General features: G+C 43.9%; 1 protein-coding gene across 1 annotated transcript in view; it reads right to left on the bottom strand.

The window, feature by feature from the left end:
• The window catches only part of CDK5 (cyclin dependent kinase 5), a 617240-nt gene that overhangs the window by 520675 nt on the left and 77318 nt on the right, over positions 1–19247 (bottom strand). The window contains exons 3-4 of the mRNA XM_086940921.1: positions 18183–18250; positions 14082–14142 (exon numbers count right to left, since the gene is read on the bottom strand). Of these exons, the coding sequence (XP_086797047.1) occupies positions 14082–14142; positions 18183–18250 (129 nt within the window). The remainder of the gene's footprint in view (positions 1–14081; positions 14143–18182; positions 18251–19247) is intronic.

The raw sequence follows: 19247 nt of genomic DNA, 5'->3' as shown, positions 1-19247 counted from the left end.
GTATATGTCCTTGCATTAGTGCAGATTTGCAGCTTACATGAATTCACAAGAATTTACAAAAGTAGGCCAGGAAGTGGTACTCCTTGAAAATATTTGTGAATTGCATTTAAGCACGAACAAATATTGCTCTTACCAAAATTCTGTTGAGCGTTTATAAGTTCACTTTCCCTTCAACCATTTTTATCCCCCCCCCCCCAAACGCTGGAAGGAGTCTTACTTCTGCCCTAGTCAGGAGTAAATGTTCAACCTACCTCAGTATGGGAATATATTAGAGAAGAAACCCCTAAACATGCAAGTTAAAACATGCAAGTTAGTAGGTTTACACAGACTTAAAAGGGCATTTCAAACCTGGAACTATTGCTTACCGCTACCTCCAGCCCCAGTATGTAAATCTGTGTAAAGGTGGCAAAATAAGGGAATTGCTAGTATTCAAACCCTATGGGAATATGAGCCCTGGCATAATCACAGAGGCTATTATCAGAGTTCTTATATCATAAGAATGATGGTGGATATGCCAGAGGTCTAGCAGAAATCATGTCATCGCCAAGTTGGCACAAAATCAAATGGCTGAGAGACATGAAGAGCTTATTAACTAAGTTGGGCCATATTGAATCATGGTCGAGTAGAACATCACCCCCGAAGCTAGTCCTCAAAAAGCTTTACTGGGACTGGATTTGCTCACAAAGGAATTCTAGCACCACCCTAGGCAGGCTCACAGAGGATTTCTTGAAGTTCAAAGATTGTCCCAGACGGGAATTGTACCTTGATGCAATTGGAAAACCCTTTGATAGGGCCTTGTACTTTAGGTTCAGAGTGGGAACCCTTCCACTTAATACTTTTACTGCAAGATGGAAATCCCACATGGAAATGTCCGAACTATGCCCAGCCTGCCTTGCCAAACCGGAGTCACTGGCACATTTCATGTTCGAGTGCAGCGAGTACGCAACTCCAAGGAGGGTTTGGCTCAAAAACTTATGCCGCCAGCTGGGGACTAGGAGCCATGACGTGGCAATTAGGATACTCATATCCGATAGTAGTGTACTCTATGCTTGCGCCTTAGCCAAATTTCTCTCATGGGCTTGGGCTATTCGAGCCAAAAGGCTGAAATCAACTGTTTAATTCTATTTTTTTTTAAATGTTTTAACTGAATGAACTGCCATCTTTTTTCTTCTTGATTAAGAAATCTGTGAAAATTCAATTAATTAATTGGCTAGTTTTTTTTGATTGTACAAACAATTATTACCGAAATCACTGTCATTTTTAATGTTATGCACATAGACAACAAAATCTTTTTTTTAATCTATCACTGTTTTTACATGTACGATTTGACCTACTGTGCTGCTTTTATGATAATTGTTTTATCGAAATAAAGCTTTTTGACTTTGACTATCATAAGAATGTGCCATAATGTGTTGACACACTACATGGCACCAAAGGGACGAGTGGATTATGTTACATGACAAATGCATTCATGAAGCAACCTGTCCAATGGACATGCAGATATATTTTATGACATTTCAAACCCCTGTAACAAAATCTTCTGTTTCAAATCACTGGATGTAACAGATGTTGCCATTACCCAATTTGTGGTAATTAATTTTCGGAAATGGAGTCTTGCTGTGATTCAAACTTGGACCTACTGATCATCGCTTATGATAGTGGCGAGCTTTCAGTTTGCTGAGCCATACTGCCAGTAGTGGAAACAAGCATTGGAAATGCAATAGGTCTGGCATTAGTAAAGTTGGAGCTACTGGTCTTGTAAATGACAAATATTTTATTTATTTGTTGGTTTTTAAAATAGCTAAATTGATAGCTTTGTCATTTATAATGCCAATAGTTATAACTTTCGCGAATGTGCCACCTATAGCATTTGGAATGCAACATGTTTTGTATTTACGTGACTTAGCGGGCAGCTCTGGGCGTTAGGCCACATCTCTAGAGAGGAGGAGAGTGCAGCAGGGGAGAGAAGCACAGCAGTGCAATAGGTCTCGCATTGGAAAAGTTTGAGCTATTGGTATTGTAAAGGACACATTTTTTATTTATGTGCTTGTTTTGCAAATAGCGAAATTAATAGCTTTGTTATTTACAATGCCAAGTTTATCTTTCGCAAATGTGACACCTATTGTAACACAATATGTGTTGTAGCACTGAGTGGTGAGGGGTGTGAGGGTGAGGAGGGTGAGGGTGAGTGGGTGTGTGAGTGTGTGAGGGGGTGTGAGGGGGTGTGAGGGTGAGTGAGGGTGTGTGAGGGTGAGGGTGTGAGGCTGAGTGAGGGTGAGAGGGTTGCGAGGGGGGGTGAGGGTGAGTGAGGGTGTGTGAGGATGAGGGGGTGAGGATGAGTGAAGGTGTGAGGGTGAGGGGGTGTGAGGGTGTGTGAGGGTGTGAGGGTTTGTGAGGGTGAGATGATGTGAGGGTGTGTGATGGTGAGGAAGTGTGAGTCTGAGGGTGACTGAGGGTGTGTGAGGGGGTGAGGGTAAGGGTGAGTGGGTGGGTGAGTGGGTGTGTGAGGGTGAGTGGGTGGGTGAGTGGGTGTGTGAGGGGGTGTGGAGGTGTGTGAGGGGGTGTGAAGGTGTGTGAGGGTGGGTGAGGGGTGTGAGGGTGAGTGAGGGGGTGTGAGGGTGAGTGAGGGGGGTGAGGGGGGGTGTGAGGGTGAGGGTGTGAGGGTGACAGGGTGTGTCAGGGTGAGGGGGTGAGGGTAAGGGTGTGTGAGGGTGAGGGGGGTGAGGGGGTGAGAGGGTTGTGAGGGGGGTTGAGGGTGTGAGGGTGAGTGTGGGTGTGTGGGGATGAGTGGGTGAGGGGGTGAAATGGCCTTGGTACTGCGTGAAGCAACATCTAGGTCCCTTTTAGGTAAAATATATACTTTAACAACAAACATTTATGGTTTGAAATCATCACTCTGTTGGTTTTGAAGATCCAAATGGCTTTCGCAATACCTTTAAGGATCGGATAAGATACCCCCCCCCCCCTGCTGAAAACCAACAGTACATTCCGCAACTGAGATTGAGTAATGTACACGAGAATCGTTAGGAGCAGAAAAGTGCGCTCTATCACTACTTTAAAATGGGTTCGTATTGAACTGAAGAGGGTGAATATCTGCCATCAAATTTGGATACACAATGAAACTTTTTACACGTGTATGAATTCTTCAATTCATATTTTTGGAAGCAATAATTTATGTAGCATGATGTACGTACTGTTATGCTTTTGTATTTTTCGATTCAAGAATCTTATTTGAAATATTTGCTATGCTGTACGGGCTGCACCAACTTCCTTTAAAGAAAATGAATTTTTTTTTTGAAAAAATACACAATTTAAAAGCCGTTTCTATAATATTCCGATTAAAAATAAAAGGCTTTAAAGGGCTCGGCAGGGCTCAAATGTGTGACCTTCAGGTTACGGACGGACAGGTTGCTGGTGTAGAAATAACACGTTGAACCCATATCACGGAGTACGGGGTGTATGGAAAGACGCGGCATTAAACAGATGGAATTCTGTGAAATCTCACATTGGTAAACAATTCTACTTTTACCCAATAGATGGCCCCCTTGACTTCTTCAGGAAACCAGTGCTGGGAAAGCACATTTAGCTGTGAATATAACGAGAGCACAAGAAAATAAATAAAAACTGCTGGTTTACTTTACGGATTTATTAGAGCGTGGTTATACTGTACGGCGCACCGTACCAGAACGTGCTCAGCAAATGCCTCAGGGGCCTCAAAAATTCTAGCGCTATTAAAAGCAGAGAAAGTTTCACAGACTTTTGGATGGTGTCCATGCCTTTGTTTCGTTTACGTCTGCAGGCCTGTGTGTGGAAAACCAGCTTTTTATTCAAGATTCAAAGTCGACGATTTACCAATGATGTAACTGGATGAGTTTTGAGAAGAACACGTTACAAACGTGATTGCCGTTTTTTAGCAATTGATCCAGCACACACGTCAGTATTTTGGAGATCTGTACATTAATAATCATTCAACACAAGTCAAAAAATATTAAAAGAGTTGGGTAGCAGAGTCTTCAGATGTTTTTTGAAGTTTTAATCTTTATTCATTTCTTCAATCCAGTAGCCAACGCGTTTCGTCCTCCACGGACTTCTCCAGGGCAATTGGAGTGAACTCTTCTTAATTTTAGTCAAGTAACTGTGATTCCATCCGGAGGAGACTCCAGTTTACAAATCAAATTTGTTCGTTTATTCTGTGAAGAGACATTCCAATTTCATTTGGTTTTGTACGGTAAGGGTCAGATAGCCCAATAGCAAGAATTTGTGAATGTAGATCAGGCCGGCTCCATGGCGTGGCGTCTTCTCACGTGATTGCCGTGACGATGCTACTGAAAAGAAGCAGAAACGTTCTGCATTTAAATCCATGGATTATAAATTATTGCTTGTTTATTATTTGTTAAGCGTTAGTTGTCCACTGTCACTCTTCGTCCTCCATTAGCAATGTGCTAGCAATACAAAAGAGTTTTAAATTATACAGATAAAACAGTTTCGCTTGCAGCTTCCTGCAAAACAAGCAAAAAAAAATAAAACGAGACACGGCCTGTCAGCCGTGAAAGTGACAGTACGGCCGGCCGGCCGTGAATAATTAGGGGAGGAGCAGCCAGGAGAGAGCAGGAGCGGAGGCGCCAAGCTGGGATAACAGATGGCTGGCGATTTGATGGTGTGCACAACCATTTTAGGTCAATGCGCTTGCGCATTGACCTAAAAGCAATCGCCAGTCTAGGTAAACCTCTGTTTAAGCCCCTATAGTCTCGCTTCACTCAATGCGCATGCGCATTGAGAGGCGAGACCTAAAAAGGACAACAAACCAACAAGTAAACACAAAAAGCGTGTAGGAGAATCTAGGCTAGTCACGGCTAAGAATAAATTAAACATGACAGTAGCAAGCTCAAAAACAACAACAATGGGCAGATAAAAAGGGAACTGGCAAGTATATGTATACATTTAGGCGTGTACCGCGTATGATGTTTGAATGCATGTTCGGTACTGCATGAAAAGTTCTATATTGGAACAATAATAAAACAGCAGTCTCCGTTCGTGCTACTGGGTGGCAGGAATAAGTAGAGGCAGACAATGGAGAAAGAGCAATGGCCTAATAACGTCTGTATATTTATCAGTTTTTAAGTGTTATAACATAAAAGGGCACCCTCTAAATAACCACGAGAACAAATTGTGCTTAATTTGTGAAAATAAATAAATGAATTAAATAAATGAGTAGGTGCAGGCCTCCAAATTTGTTATGGGGATTCCGACGCCATCTTAGAAGAATGCCAGGATTGCCTAGTTCTAATTCTACGACATGCCTCCTCCCACCATCCTGCACTTTCAATGTCTTTACATTACCATTACAGGCCATTTTTCATCCCTGCCCCCTTTGTCGCTATATTCCTACATTCCACTTTCTTCTTCATCTGCCTTTCTCTCTTTTTTTGCCTTTGTGAAGAAAGTGTGATGTTGCAAAATAAGATCCTGTCCCAAAAATGAGTGCCGACCTTCACCACCTGCAACCATCTGCACAAATTAAGCAGTGAAAACGTAAGCTCCGACAACATGGTTGGAGAAGCCAACTCAGTGTACCTTTGGTGTAAGATGAGAACCTTGTTTAGAATTTCTGACCAAAACTGCTTGACCAAGTGAGACTTCAGAACCTTGTAAAACGTAAGAAGTGAAAGCAGAATTCTAAAGTCTAGCAATAATAAAGGATGAGGAACGGATGTTTATAAAATGTATTGAGAGAAACATGGAAAAATAATTGATAAGGCACTCCAAAGAGAAACAGGAACAAAACTGTCTCACTTGACAAACACAAGGGTATGTACTATCTAAAATTATAGGAAAGGTGGGTGTCTGTTTTCAGATAAGACAATAAAATGAAATGCACATATACGTCTAAACATTACATCATGAGCAGGACAAAAACATAACTCAATAAAGGTTATAAATAACACGATTAGGATCCCCATACACAGCTGCTGCCACTTGTAGCTCTAATTTTTCCTCCATCACGAATATAAGATGAATGATGCCTATAGTATGTTTTGATATTTGATAGTGTTATGAACCGAGTTGGGAAACAATGGATCGCTGTACGTTAGTGGGTGCTGTTGGGAAACAATAAAACAATGTGTGCATCCTTTTGGGTAAATGACAGTAAGCATTAGACTTCGACTCTGCTACGATGCCTGTGCTCCAAACTAGCGGCCTGTGAAGCTTTGCTAAGGCATGCATATGCTTACCATTCACAAACAGACTTACTCTCTCACTTAGACCCAGTGGAGACAGTGATACTTTGGAATGGACGAGGAACACCATACAGACATTAAGAGGCTTTCTTGACATTAGCGTAAAATCAATGAACCTCTGCATTTACTTCATTAACTGCATATTCACTTGAGGATTCCCAGGTCTCAGAGTCCAGTCCATTTTTTCGTCCTCGTTTCGGTCTGCGAAGCAAGCAGCAGTAGCAGGAGCGGAGCAGGAAGAGCTGCGCACCGCAGGAGAAATTCGCAGAAAATCGACGAAACACCAGCTCGGGAGTTGGGAGCTTGGGAACCAAGGCTGTGAGGAAGGAGGGAGTCGTGGGGCCCGGGTGAGTGCGTATGGACCTAAGGTGGCGGTAATAGCAGGCAAAACCGGACGCCTGTAGCCATCACGGCAAAAACGCAAATTACCTGCCTGCCGCTCACCACTATCCCCCTCCTGCCCCCCCCCTTACCCCTGGTTCCATTCATCAGCTCAACCAGCTAGCTCATTGTACCACATTCAAATAAAAACTCTAAAAAAATCTGCTGCCAACCCCCGCAAATCTCTCTAAGAACTCCAGCCAGCCCTCAGCACTGCCTGCTAAACCACCACCACACCACTGGACTTGGAGAGGCAAAAATTTGGGAAACCGTGGGCTGTGTGCACTTGACCTTCGGTCTTTGTACCTTGGACTTCGGAGAAAAATCCCCCGTTGGAAAAGGAAACTGGAAATTTGGAAAAACTAGGGAAGAAGACCAGTCTGTAACTGTGTCCGTGGGAGGCAAGCGCGGCTGCCCTTTAGCAGGCCGCCGCAAGTGTGTGCCCCTGGTGTCTTGCGGAGGCAGCCCGAATAGTTCGGGGGCAAGCTAGCAACCCAGCCTTGAGAGCCCCGCTTGCCCCTGCCCTTGTTCCAGTCTATCACCGCCTTCGCTCCAGCCTGCTACCATCCTCTACTGCCATATCGTTACACAGTACACAACCAAACATTAAAGTATCAAAAACATCCCTACACCACCTAAGTTGAAGTCACAAAGCTGGTTTCAAAGTTGGTCCGATAATGACAACGCCCTCAACGACAACACCCCGACCCGATTCAAACCAGCTACAGACTCACCCTATGTGCAAACTGCTGTACTCAGCCGACAGACTACCTTCACCAGCAACCAACAAACAGAAAGAAAGGGGAAGCCAGGGTACAGGCTTGGAGACATTTATACATCAAGATCGCTCCACAGCTGTTCCTTACAGTCCTAGCCACCCAGTCAATTTATTGTTCATCGCCCATCATTCTCCATCCATCACCCACCATCACCCACCAGTGTCCAAGTGGGACAGTTAACAGTAAAACAGCAAAGCAGCAATTCAGCAAATCTAAAAAGTAAGCACCCCTCTTCAAGCACATACACCCAAAGTCAACTAACCATCAGGAAAGCAAAGAAAGACGTAGGGCTGTTTATAGTAGCAAAAAAATCCCTATAATGAGATTGGGGGTAGTAAGGAAAGTTCCGACAAAGACTCCCAAAAAAAGTGCAAAGACGAAGGTAGCGTCCTCAATGGCTGCTACACAAACCGACTCACAGGCAAACTCAACACCGGTTTTTTACTCAGGCCATGACCATCCGTCCACAGACAAGCCAGAACCAGGCCAGACAGAGCTCACAAATTCAACAATCAAAAAATCTCATTAAGAGATTATTTTAGGAAATCAGCACCAGCGTCAGAAAATCCAGTTCCTTCAATAAACCTCAAGCCCCCTTTTTACGAACACAGAAGCTACATTCCATCAAATTCTGGTTCAGCCCACGATTCATGCTGCAGCCGGAGGACTCGAGAGCTCATCAACATCAAGTCCACCACCAACAACAGAGTCTTTTTTAACCAACGCTTTAGACGCTTCAGAGGATAGAGGCTATATCAGCGTCCTGACTCGCACTCAGCTTCCCTCCAAGTTAGCACCTTCCAAGATGCACTTCAGCCAATTCTACTGTCTGCCCTAACTCAAGTCAGTTCTCTCCAATAGCAAAAAAATTCCCAAATCTAACCCCATTGGATATCTAAATTAGGAGCACTAGAGTCCTGTCACCACAGGTCGTTACCTATCCAAGTGCCAACCTCAGCAATCCCAACCAGTTTTGCACCCAAAGTCCTCACAACAACGCTGACCAAAGAGATCAAATGGTAAATCAAGAGTGGCCCAATGAGAACGTAATCCTCACCTCTTTAGAATTATCATTTTTCACCAATGAACCTAACAAGCCTATTGTACATGAAAAGCCCACACCAAATGACCTTAATAACCTATGGTCCCAACTACTGCAAACCCTTCAAACCACAGTCACAGCACTGACATATCATTCTGATAAGATGGACCTACAGGTGCACCTTCTAAACACCCTAGCAGTATACACCTCCGGGATTGATAAAAAACTGGAGGCGCTCAACTCGCTTATTACAAAAGCTCAATCCCAAGCCCAACTGGTCCAATCAGTATGCTGCTGCTCTCCCATAATTGATTCTTTATCGACATTACCCCAATTTCTCTCAGTATTAACGGAAATCAAGAAGCGACCAGAGTCAGGACTCCATGACTCCTCGCCCCAGGCCTTGAGTTCTGTCCAGGACACAACTTCCATTGATGCACAATATCAACCCCTCTCTTTGATCCCTCGTGGAGATAGCAGACTGCAACGTAAATCACACAGAATCACCTATCCATCATACACCACATCAACTATCAAAACGTGAACAAAAAGACAGCGGAAGAGCCGGAATAAACAAATAACAGAAACTAAACGCTCCGGAGTTGGTTACCTCCAAAAGGCCAACCCATAAAGATCAAGGGTAGAGCGAGCCAAGCCAGCTACAACAGAAGCAAATCCAAGCCACCATCCAACGGCACCAGCACCGGTAATCCTGAAAGAATTCTCATGCCAGAACAGTCAACCAGTAGGGCCAGCGCAAGTTCTATCGCCTCCCTCGCTGTTACTCACTCAAGCAAAACCCAGTCTTAATCAATCCGTCACAAAGGCGCAAGCACCCAACGAAGAGCAACAAGGGCCCCTACACCATCTAATGCCACTTCCCACAGTGGTGGACCACCTCCTGGGCCCAGAGCACACAGCAGAGGAACAATCTCACCAGAATTCCTCAAATTTATCAAATCGTCATAAGTCGGTGGCCACAAGTATTAGACCTTCTGTTTTACCTCTAAGAACCTTTTATCGAGAACCGTCTCCTCAACTGCCTGCCATAATTACAACAACTCTGCCAAACGAAGAAAACCCCAAACAAATAAGGCCGGTAACAACTGACGAGGTCTTCATCCATGCAATCAACAGCTCAGACACCAAACTATTGCTAACCCTAGAATACGTCTCAAGAGGTCCTCACAATATACTAAACCGTGGGAATATCCTCAGGCTCTTTAAAACATTGCCGGATTTAAGTACCCTCCAATCAAAAGATATAGTTGCAATTGAATTTTTAGCCTCCACAGGACTCAACATGGGTGAAGTAACCCAACTCACACTAGCAACCCCAGCAATCCAAGAATTAGTTCAGTCAAAAACCGAACAATATAAAACCTAGGGGATAAAAATCACAATGCCAAGTGTCTCTCACTATCCGTCAATATTAGAAAACAACCAGGCTCACCCCCTCAGCACAACACCGGCCCCGTTTTCAGTTTTAAAGTCAACAAGAAGGTATTCGCCAAAAGCAACTCCAGAGCGCACTTCCAACCAGCAAAACGTCGAGAGGGTGGACTGGTCATGGTTGCCAGGGGATTTATAAAAACCACAGAACAATTGAAACATTATCCACCAGGGCCTAACAATATGCTCCTGGAACCTTAACGGATTGGGCTGAAAAGTCAATCTCTGGCCACCCTTGGGTTCCTAAAGGAATATGATATCATCATCTTACAAGAAACCTGGGCAGTAGAGAGCATCCCCATATAAGGCTACCTGGAATTCACGTAATTCGTACAGGTACTCCGGCATAGTGTTAGGAAGTTCACCCATTGATCGGCAGCTGCTTCTCCTTAATGTCTACATTCTCCATCTACCGTTGACAAAAAATCCAAAATGAACAATCTAATCAACATAGTCAGCAATCCTCTAAGTAAGCACAGCAGCATACCAACTATAATATCAGGAGACTTTAACACCGATCTCCATTGCAACTCTTTAGTGGACATTGGGATCGATCCGCCAATGGTTCCCTCACATTGTGCTCCACAGTCAACTAAAAACTGGAAACAGACCATCGAAACTGGGGGGAGTACGTGGTCATACAGCTGAGCAGTGTAGGATTGATCGTGTTGAATGGACGTCTTCACACGGACATTCCCCCTGCATGGACCCGTTCAGACAATCGAACACATTCCTTCCTGGACTTTACTTTAGGGAACACAGAGGTACTTCCCCTGATCGATAGTTACTACATCGTACCACAAGCCGGGAGCAATCACCGACCACAAATCATAACACCATCAGCTACCACCCCACGACACCAAGAACTCGCCCACACCCACTCAGACAGTCAAAGAGAAAACTTAAAGCGAATAAAATTGACGGATGCCACGGCTCTCCTGTTGATGGAAAAATGCAGAGCTCTATTACACCTATCACAGGAGGCAGTCACTCTGGTTATTATCAGCTGGGCTAGCTTCATAAACGAACTATTTGAAGACTCTCCACCAACGCGGAGTAAAAGGCAACAAACATTTAAATTCCGCATCTCCCCCGTAACAAAGCAATGAAAAGCCTAAAGAAACCGTGCACTACGCCAATCGAGGAAGAGCCCAGGTGAAAAAAACAAATTTTTAACTTACAAGCAAGCCCAGGCAGCCTTCAAAGTCGCACTACGCAGGGAAAAACAAGCGGCCTCGGGTCAATTTTGGCTGAAGCTCATCCACGAAAGCAAGAACCACAACTCAAAAAGAGGCAGAAGTGGAGTCGGTAACGCAAATATCAGCGCAGATGATTGGAGCCAATTTTTATCAATGCACTTTAAAGATCAGAACATAAAACCACTCTAAAGCCCACAGCTCAGCCAGCCCAGCCAACCCGGCGACTTCACATTTAGAACCAAGAAGTCCAAGACAACTTGAGCGCAGTTACTCACTTACTACGCTGCCTGAAGTGCCAATAATCAAGGACCCGGTAATTAACAACAATTTCCCGTTGGAGTCTATCAGGACATCGGATGAGTTAAAAAACAGGATTTCATGTTCCATAAGGAAAGCCAGGACCGAAGGAGCTCCAGGGCCAAACGGCCTTCTGCAGGACATGTCAAATTTGACGTGGACTTATGGTCAACTTATCTGACCCCCGCACCCCCTGTTTCTCCATTGCTGGCTATACAAAACCGTCCCTGAGTCTTGGCGAGGTGCTATCATTCATCCAATCCACAAAGGCGGGAAGAGAAATGACCCCAACATTAACCGAATGATAGCACTCCTAGACGTTGAGTCCAAATATTACGCCAGAATTTTATTAGAAGATTTGCAGGCCTGGGCCGATTTAACAAAGCGCCTCCCTTTTAACCAGACCAGATTTTTGGCTAACTCTGGCACAACAACTAACTTATTCACCTTGACTGTCCGGACGGAGAAAGCGACAATCCAACAAACCCAGCTGCACTGTTGTTTTGTTCATTTTAAAGCGGCTTTTGACCACCTACCCCTGGCCCTACTGTGGCAAAAATTAGAGTCCTGGGTCATACCCCCGACCCTGTTAAACACAACTGTCCAACTCCATTTGGAAACATGGAACAGAATTAAGCTGGGCGAAGGCTCTCACGTGTCCAGAAAAATAAGAACCAATTCCGGCATAAAACAAGGCTGTGTGCTGGCTCCACTTCTTTTTAACTTGTTCATATCAGATCTATCTCCGTCACTAGACAGTGTCAACTGCCATCCCCCTCAACTAGATAGAACCCGCATCAGCAACCTGCTCTACGCCGACGACTTGGTCTGACTAAGTCATACCAAAGTGGGCCTACAAAGGCTTCTTGACTAACTGCTTCCCTACACTATAAGAAACTCCTTGGAATTGAACCTGTCCAAAACTAAAACAATATCTTTTGGGAAGCAAAAAAGGCCACGTGGCGGGTGGTTTTTTTGACAAAACAAAAATTGAACCAACATCTCACTATAAATATTTGGGTATTTTTTCAGACCGCAGATGTTCTTTCATCAAACAAAAAGAAAAGCTAAGGACCAAAGCCCTGTCACTAGAGGCCGCCGCCGCAAAATTATCAAAACAACTACTTTGCCCAAGTCTAACTCCCTTGCTGAAAGTGATAAAGGCGAGGATAATCAACTTTCGGTCGTATGGGCAAGAGACATGAAGGGCACAACTAGTTCAATATTAAACAAATTAACAACCAAAATCTTTGAACGTGCAGTCCGCCTACCAAAATCGAGGTCACCATCGCAGGTCTGTCTTGAACTGGGCCTATTGGATCATCACAGCATTGAGGCCGGAGCATTTATAAAGTTCTGCAATAGACTGCGCCATTCAAGGGAGGGCTCCCTGGAGGCAAAACTTTGGCGAGAAATAGCGAAATGCCCGTCCAGCCTGAATCATCATCACCTGGATCACAGTTTAAAACTACTAGGAGTCAAAGAATTCTGGGAAACAAACCCTTCCCAGCAGGTGCTTAAGGCTGTGATTAAGACGAGTGTCCAACTGTGGTCATGTCATTCAGACAGGGCAATTTTGTCAAAAAGGAAACATGCGTGGGCAGTAATCACAAATTTCAAACCAGGAGTTGAGGTGCCTCACTTATCCAGCACTTTTTAATTTTACTTGAAACAAAAGTTCTTAGTTCTAAGGATGGGTGACTGGCCATTTTTAAAGAACATGCCCGACCGGCGTCGCCCTGATACCGAATGCAGGATGTGTGGCTATCACTCTGAAGTAATGGAACACATAGTTTGTGCATGCCCCGCAATGCTTACAGACAGATGGCTACTATTGGGGCGAATGGATCAGGCTAGGAGTTCGAACCTGCCGTTAGGCCATAATACCAGCCCTCAATCCTGAAAACACCAAGCTGAACATTGGGCTCACTAAATTAGTCCACAAAGCGTAAAAGCAGCTGCAAGAAATTAGAGCTGCCAAATCTATCCTACCGCAGCAGGGCGGCAGCCAGCCTGCTGGTTTAACAACAGGAGCTCAAACTGCTAACATCAGCCATACTGGTACCGGTCCTCCTAGGGAAGACAATCTGCCCACAATGCATTTGAAGGTTTTAAATAACTTATAACTTTTGTATTCTATTTTCAAAAACTTTCTTTACATGCTGACTATCATTTATTGACAATGCTCTAATGGGTTCTACTCAGCGGTCCTTTTTACGATGAACTGATCAAGTTTTAATTTGTAATGGTTTTTAACCAAACAATAAAGAATATATATATGACATATTCACTTGTCTTTTGGTCTTGTACTGCTTCATTGATGAAGTAAAACTAAAATGTTTTAAATATATTTGTCTTGCAACTAAAATATAACTCCAAAATAAAGCGAATCACCCTACCCCCTTCAATTCACTGAGGAAATCTAGCCACCACACCAACGTGTAGTACTGTTCAAAAAAACACATGAAATCCTCACTACTGTCTGAGCAGCAATTAACAGGCAAGAACCTCACACAATGCTCTCAAATGCACAAGTGCTCATTCTTGACATTAAGTAAGTTTCCCTGTAAAATGGGCCAAGTATGCCCTTCCTGGCTCTCGACTTCTAAATGTCCTCAAATAAGCCAATTTACAAGCATATATGAACACATTTTTTCTTTACGAAGTCAGAGGATTGTACAGCCTGCCTCACCTGGTCGCAGTATTCAAACACAAGGGTAAGCTTCTTGTCACTGTGCAGGACATCGTGCAACCTACACCAAGGAACGAGAAAAAGCAGATCATCAGATTGGGATATCAACAATACACTTGTAAAGAACACACAATAATATATGCATCCACTATGCACTTTGTGGTATCTGGATACTATGAGCGCTAGCACCCTTGTGGACCCGAGCGGACTCTAAACAGCAATTACGTAAGCTGCTGGGAGGTGTTAAGGTGCAGTTATAAAAGATATGACGCAATGAGTGCAGTGTGTTATCTAATGTGGCGGAATAAAGACGTCTGGTATAGGGTTCAGTGTTTGGCGTTTTCATTTGCATGCTTCCGGGCTGAGTAAGATGCTTCAACTGGTGACGAGGATGGGATATGTGCCCGGAAGAAACAAGGCTGATCTCTCTGAGACTTTGCAATAGTACAGTAAACTGCTTGTGTGTGCCACTTGCGCCACAAATCAATGCAAAGCAGTCTGCAGGTGGCGCATTTGGAGTCAAAGCCTTGCTCCAGCCAATACACAGCCATCTTAGAAGTTGATGGCAATGCAGAGTAGCACAGATACGCAAAGACTGCGGGGAAAAAACACTTCATAATGGTCCGCAAAGCTAAAGAGAAACCAAATGCGCCACAGCGAGAGGAGAAAGTGGATGCCAGAAGATTCCAGAAGCATTCTCGCCACGCCAACAAGCCAAAAGGCAACACCAATTACAAGCAGAAATCAAGTTGATCGTCATCAAATTAATCATATAAAGGCTCTTCAACTTCATTATTAAGCAAGAGTGAAGAAGATGAATATGCGCTAAGGATGTCTACTAATGAACGACCTGCACATGTAAGATTAGCCGCTTGCAAAGAAGATCAAAAGTAAAAGAAGAATCACTGAACCGAGTGACAAAATTAATTTGGACACTGTTCCAAAATTACAATAAAGGTGAACGTTTGCCCCATAACCTTCATGTGGTTTGTTTCTAAACCATTACAGAGTCAAGGGTCATTTACAGCAGCAATGAGACACAAAACAACTTCAGTGCAAGTGCCAACCTGTGTTAGTAGTAGTATAAAGACTTTATTTCGTTTTTTTTTGCACAAACCATAAAAGTACATATACAATAATAAAACAATTTAAAACACATTAATTGTAAACACATATCAGTTAAAGTGCCAGAAGTGCAGGAGTGCGGTATCAATACAATGGAATCAAAAGAAGAAAGATACATTCATCACAAAGGACCTTTACCGGTCCATACAATTTCTCAACTTAACAGTCAATTTAAAAAATTCAGCAACGTGGAGAATACTGTCATTATGCAAGAGTTGTAAATACATTAAAGCCGGTCTTCAGGGAACTTCATCAAGTGCATGCATACTTAGAAACAAATCTTGGACCAACAGTGTGACCTTCTCAATGCCAGCACCTAACCCTCTATTACTCCAAGAAATATATAACCCCTTCAGTCTGTACAGGGGTCCGTGTGCACACCGGACAGCACCCACCGTTACAGTGCTTGTTTCCTCAGGAACTCAACAATTAAAATCCAAAAGCACGGGTGCACCACACAACAAGACAACACTTCAATAGGAGCGGTTATAAAGTCCAGATCCAGTAAGTGACGAGGGAGAACCTCCTCAGTTTAATCTCTTTATTCCATTACGTAGACAAAAATGTATAGTCAACACGTTTCATCCCAGTACAGGACTTCTTCAGGGCACTTATATAGAAAATTCAAAGTATCTCCTTAGGTGAGAGAAGGTATGAGAACAACGCTGCGAACGAGGAGATAGAATCGTCTGGCAAGATAAATCAGGAAAGATATGGAGGACGTCCAGGTATAGGTCACAGCTAGTCGCAGAGAATAAAAAATGGTTCGGCCTACAGATATGAGGTCGCAGGATCGCAATGTGATAGTCACCATCGGCAAAAGTAGCTTCCAGGTTCGTCGCGGCAGCGGACCTCCTTCCCGCAGCTCGAGCCTTAACGGGCCTGGTCTGAGAAGCAGCACATTGGTGGATTGCACCTTTTGTGAACAGCTTGTAGATTGGATCCGAATCCTGCGCAGGATTCGGATCCAATCTACAAGCTGTTCACAAAAGGTGATATCACATTCGGACTTCATATCCGTGGGTTGAATGCTTAACTCTTTGTGATTCGCTGTGACTTCTATTAGGACGGCCACCAGCTTCAGTTGACCTACTGGAATATGAGACTGCGCAGCGCGTAGACGGAATAATGCTTTGACCTCATATCTGTGGGCCGAACCATTTTTTATTCTCTGCGACTAGCCGTGATCTATACCTTGACGTCCTCCATATCTTTCCTGATTTATCTTGCCGGATGATTCTATCTTCTCGTGAAACAGAACATGCCTATTCTCAGCCGGAAAGGCATCCATTGACAATGTCTGACCTCCCTGCTCATGCCTGGGAGAAAGGTGCAGCGCCATGAGACCTCCCTGGTGATTTGTGCGCTTAACAAGAACATTTGACATTCTTTGGGCTCTAGGAAATGGACATCATCTCTTGGTAGTCATTGATGAATATCCCCATTTTCCATGGGTGGAAGACTTATCAACAACCCATTACAAAGTCATTGAGTTGCATGATGACATCCTTGCAGCATGGGGCATCCCCATTATTCTCAAACCTGACCATGGTCTACCTTTCAATAGCAAAGAATTAAAGTTGCGTCATGTTCGACTCAAAGTCAAGCTTCAAGAGTTCACTTCTCTGGCCCCAAGCTGATGGCGTTGTTAACAGATTAATGAACATACTCAAGAGGGTAATCGATGGAAGGAATCAATCTCAACCAAGCCCGGTATCAAGTTCTTCGTGCCTATCGATCAACTCCTCACTCCAAAACTGGCGAGAATCCTACCACCTTGCTATTTGGGAGAGCCATCAGAACCAAACTACCACAACGGACATCGGACCAATCGAAGAATGCCAATAAATTTAGAGTCACAGACAGTTCTCGAAAGTGCAAGATGAAAACATATGCCGATCAGCGCTGATGCGCCCAAGACCTAGTCTCCTCTTCGACAAAGGGGACTGGGTATAGGTCAAACAGAACAGGAAGCGGAAAACTGACTCTCTGTTTGCGGTCATTCCCTTTAAGGATTGTAAAGTGGAAAGGATATATGGTTACAGCACATAACCCCAGAAAGTCCATCAAACGGAACTTGTCACATTTTAAACACTTATCTCGGTGTTCGTCAGCCCCTGATGTCACGAGTGAGGCAACACCGCCTAAGTGTCTAGATCAAGCACCTGAGTCTATGTCAGTACACAATCAAGGTGCACCTCAATTACCTTATACCACCTGATCTGGCAGACCAGTGCAAGCACCTTGACGACTCATTGATGAACTATGATGTTAATGCTGTCTGTACTTTTTATTTAACAAAGGGAGAGATGTAGTATCTTGATATTATGAGCACTAGGAACCTTGCAATCCTGGGCAGACTCTAAACAGGAATTAGGTAAACTGTTGGAAGGTGTTCTGGTGTGGTTATAAATTTATGATGCAGTGTGCACAGTGTTCGATCGTATATGAAGGAATAAAGAAGTTTGTTATAAGGCTTTGTGTGGCGTGTTCTTTTGAATGCTCCCAGGCTGGGGAAGATTATACAAACCTGTACTAATAAAACAAAACAAAAATATTGTTCTAGGGTACTGCATTGTCCGAGGGCGGTCATAAGCCGCTTGGGACCCAAATCATGAATGGCCACAAAACTACTTGTAAATACTATAATCTTCCCTTGTCCAATTGTTAATGAATGTCAGTGTTTGCTAAGTGAAACTCTGAATCCATATGCTAGACAGACAGTTTCTAGATATAGGCAGTCAATGTATAACCTTTCTGCTAAGTTGTTTCACACACAGCCCTTCCATAAAAGACATACCCTTTGCAAACGTGTCACACACAGACAACTTTTAGAAAGGTTCTTTGTACAATCATGCTGAACTCTGCGTGTAAGGCACCTATGTACCCATTCTATAAATTAACAGCTCCACACACCAGTTCCATACACACATTAGCCCACAAAGACAACAATACACACAGAAAGATTTCCCTTACCGGACAATGTTCTTGTGTTTCAGCTCCTTGAGCAGACAGATCTCTCGCAACGCTGAACTGGGCACCCCCTGAAAAAGGCAGACACACATGTCAAAAGTAGGTAGGTAATATTAGCTGGAGTTGGTCCACTTTGAAGACTGTCCCCTTCTGTATGATAATGTATTCTATATTGTTTATTGGTTATCAGAAGACAAAGCAGAGTTCTTCAATCTGTGGGTCGTGCCCCCCCCCCCCCCCAGGGGGGCCTGAAACCATCTCAGGGGGGGGGGCGCGCACTCCACACGAAGATCTTCCCTTTCAGTCTTTTACTGTCCCGAGGTGTCACAAGTTCAAATGGGTATTCTCCCATAACTGAGGGCTGGATGGGGAGGGAGGGGAAATAGGGCAGAACGTGTGCCTTTGTCACGTTAAGAACTAACAGTTAATCTTCCCAGGAGGGGGTTAATTGGTAGAGCTTGGATGCTTCAGCTGCAGTGGGAGGCAGGGTCTCCTCTGCTAAAAAACGAACAGACAGTCCTGTTCCTTTGCTCGATTTCAAAGCAGAGGAGACTCCTTGCCTCTCACTGCAGCTGAAAGAACGTCTTTCCTTGCTTTCACTTTTAGCAAAGGAGACATCCTGCCTCCCAAAGCAGCTGAAGCATTTCAGCTTTACCAGTTTAACCCCGTCCTGGGAGGAAGCTCTTAGTAGAAAGGAGACAACGTTTATTTTACATTTACACAGGCAGGAGCTTGAAAAATAAGCCATGTGTTTTTTAAACAGCCTGCTTGTCTTGACCCCAAATATGCTTATAAATAAACCTTTGTAATGTGATGTTTCTGTCTTTGTTCCATTTTATTATCAGTCATGGACCATTCAGGCAGATATAGAACACAATTAAAAGTGCTACTATTTATATTTGCTGCTCAAAGTATGCATCGACAAGTGCTGACAATACAGCTTCAGGGGACCTATTTTTGTACAAACTGGGCGATCAAAATAATGAGCTGGCAACCCTAACCATAAAACTGGAAGTTTGTTGGAAGATCAGCACATTTATTTCGTCCACCCTGATCCCTGGTTAATAC

The sequence above is a fragment of the Lissotriton vulgaris genome, chromosome 10 (genome assembly GCF_964263255.1).
Source record: "Lissotriton vulgaris chromosome 10, aLisVul1.2, whole genome shotgun sequence".
Classification (NCBI taxonomy): Eukaryota; Metazoa; Chordata; class Amphibia; order Caudata; family Salamandridae; genus Lissotriton; species Lissotriton vulgaris.
Note: the sequence above shows the minus strand (reverse complement) of the source record. Positions and strands in the feature narration are given on the sequence as shown.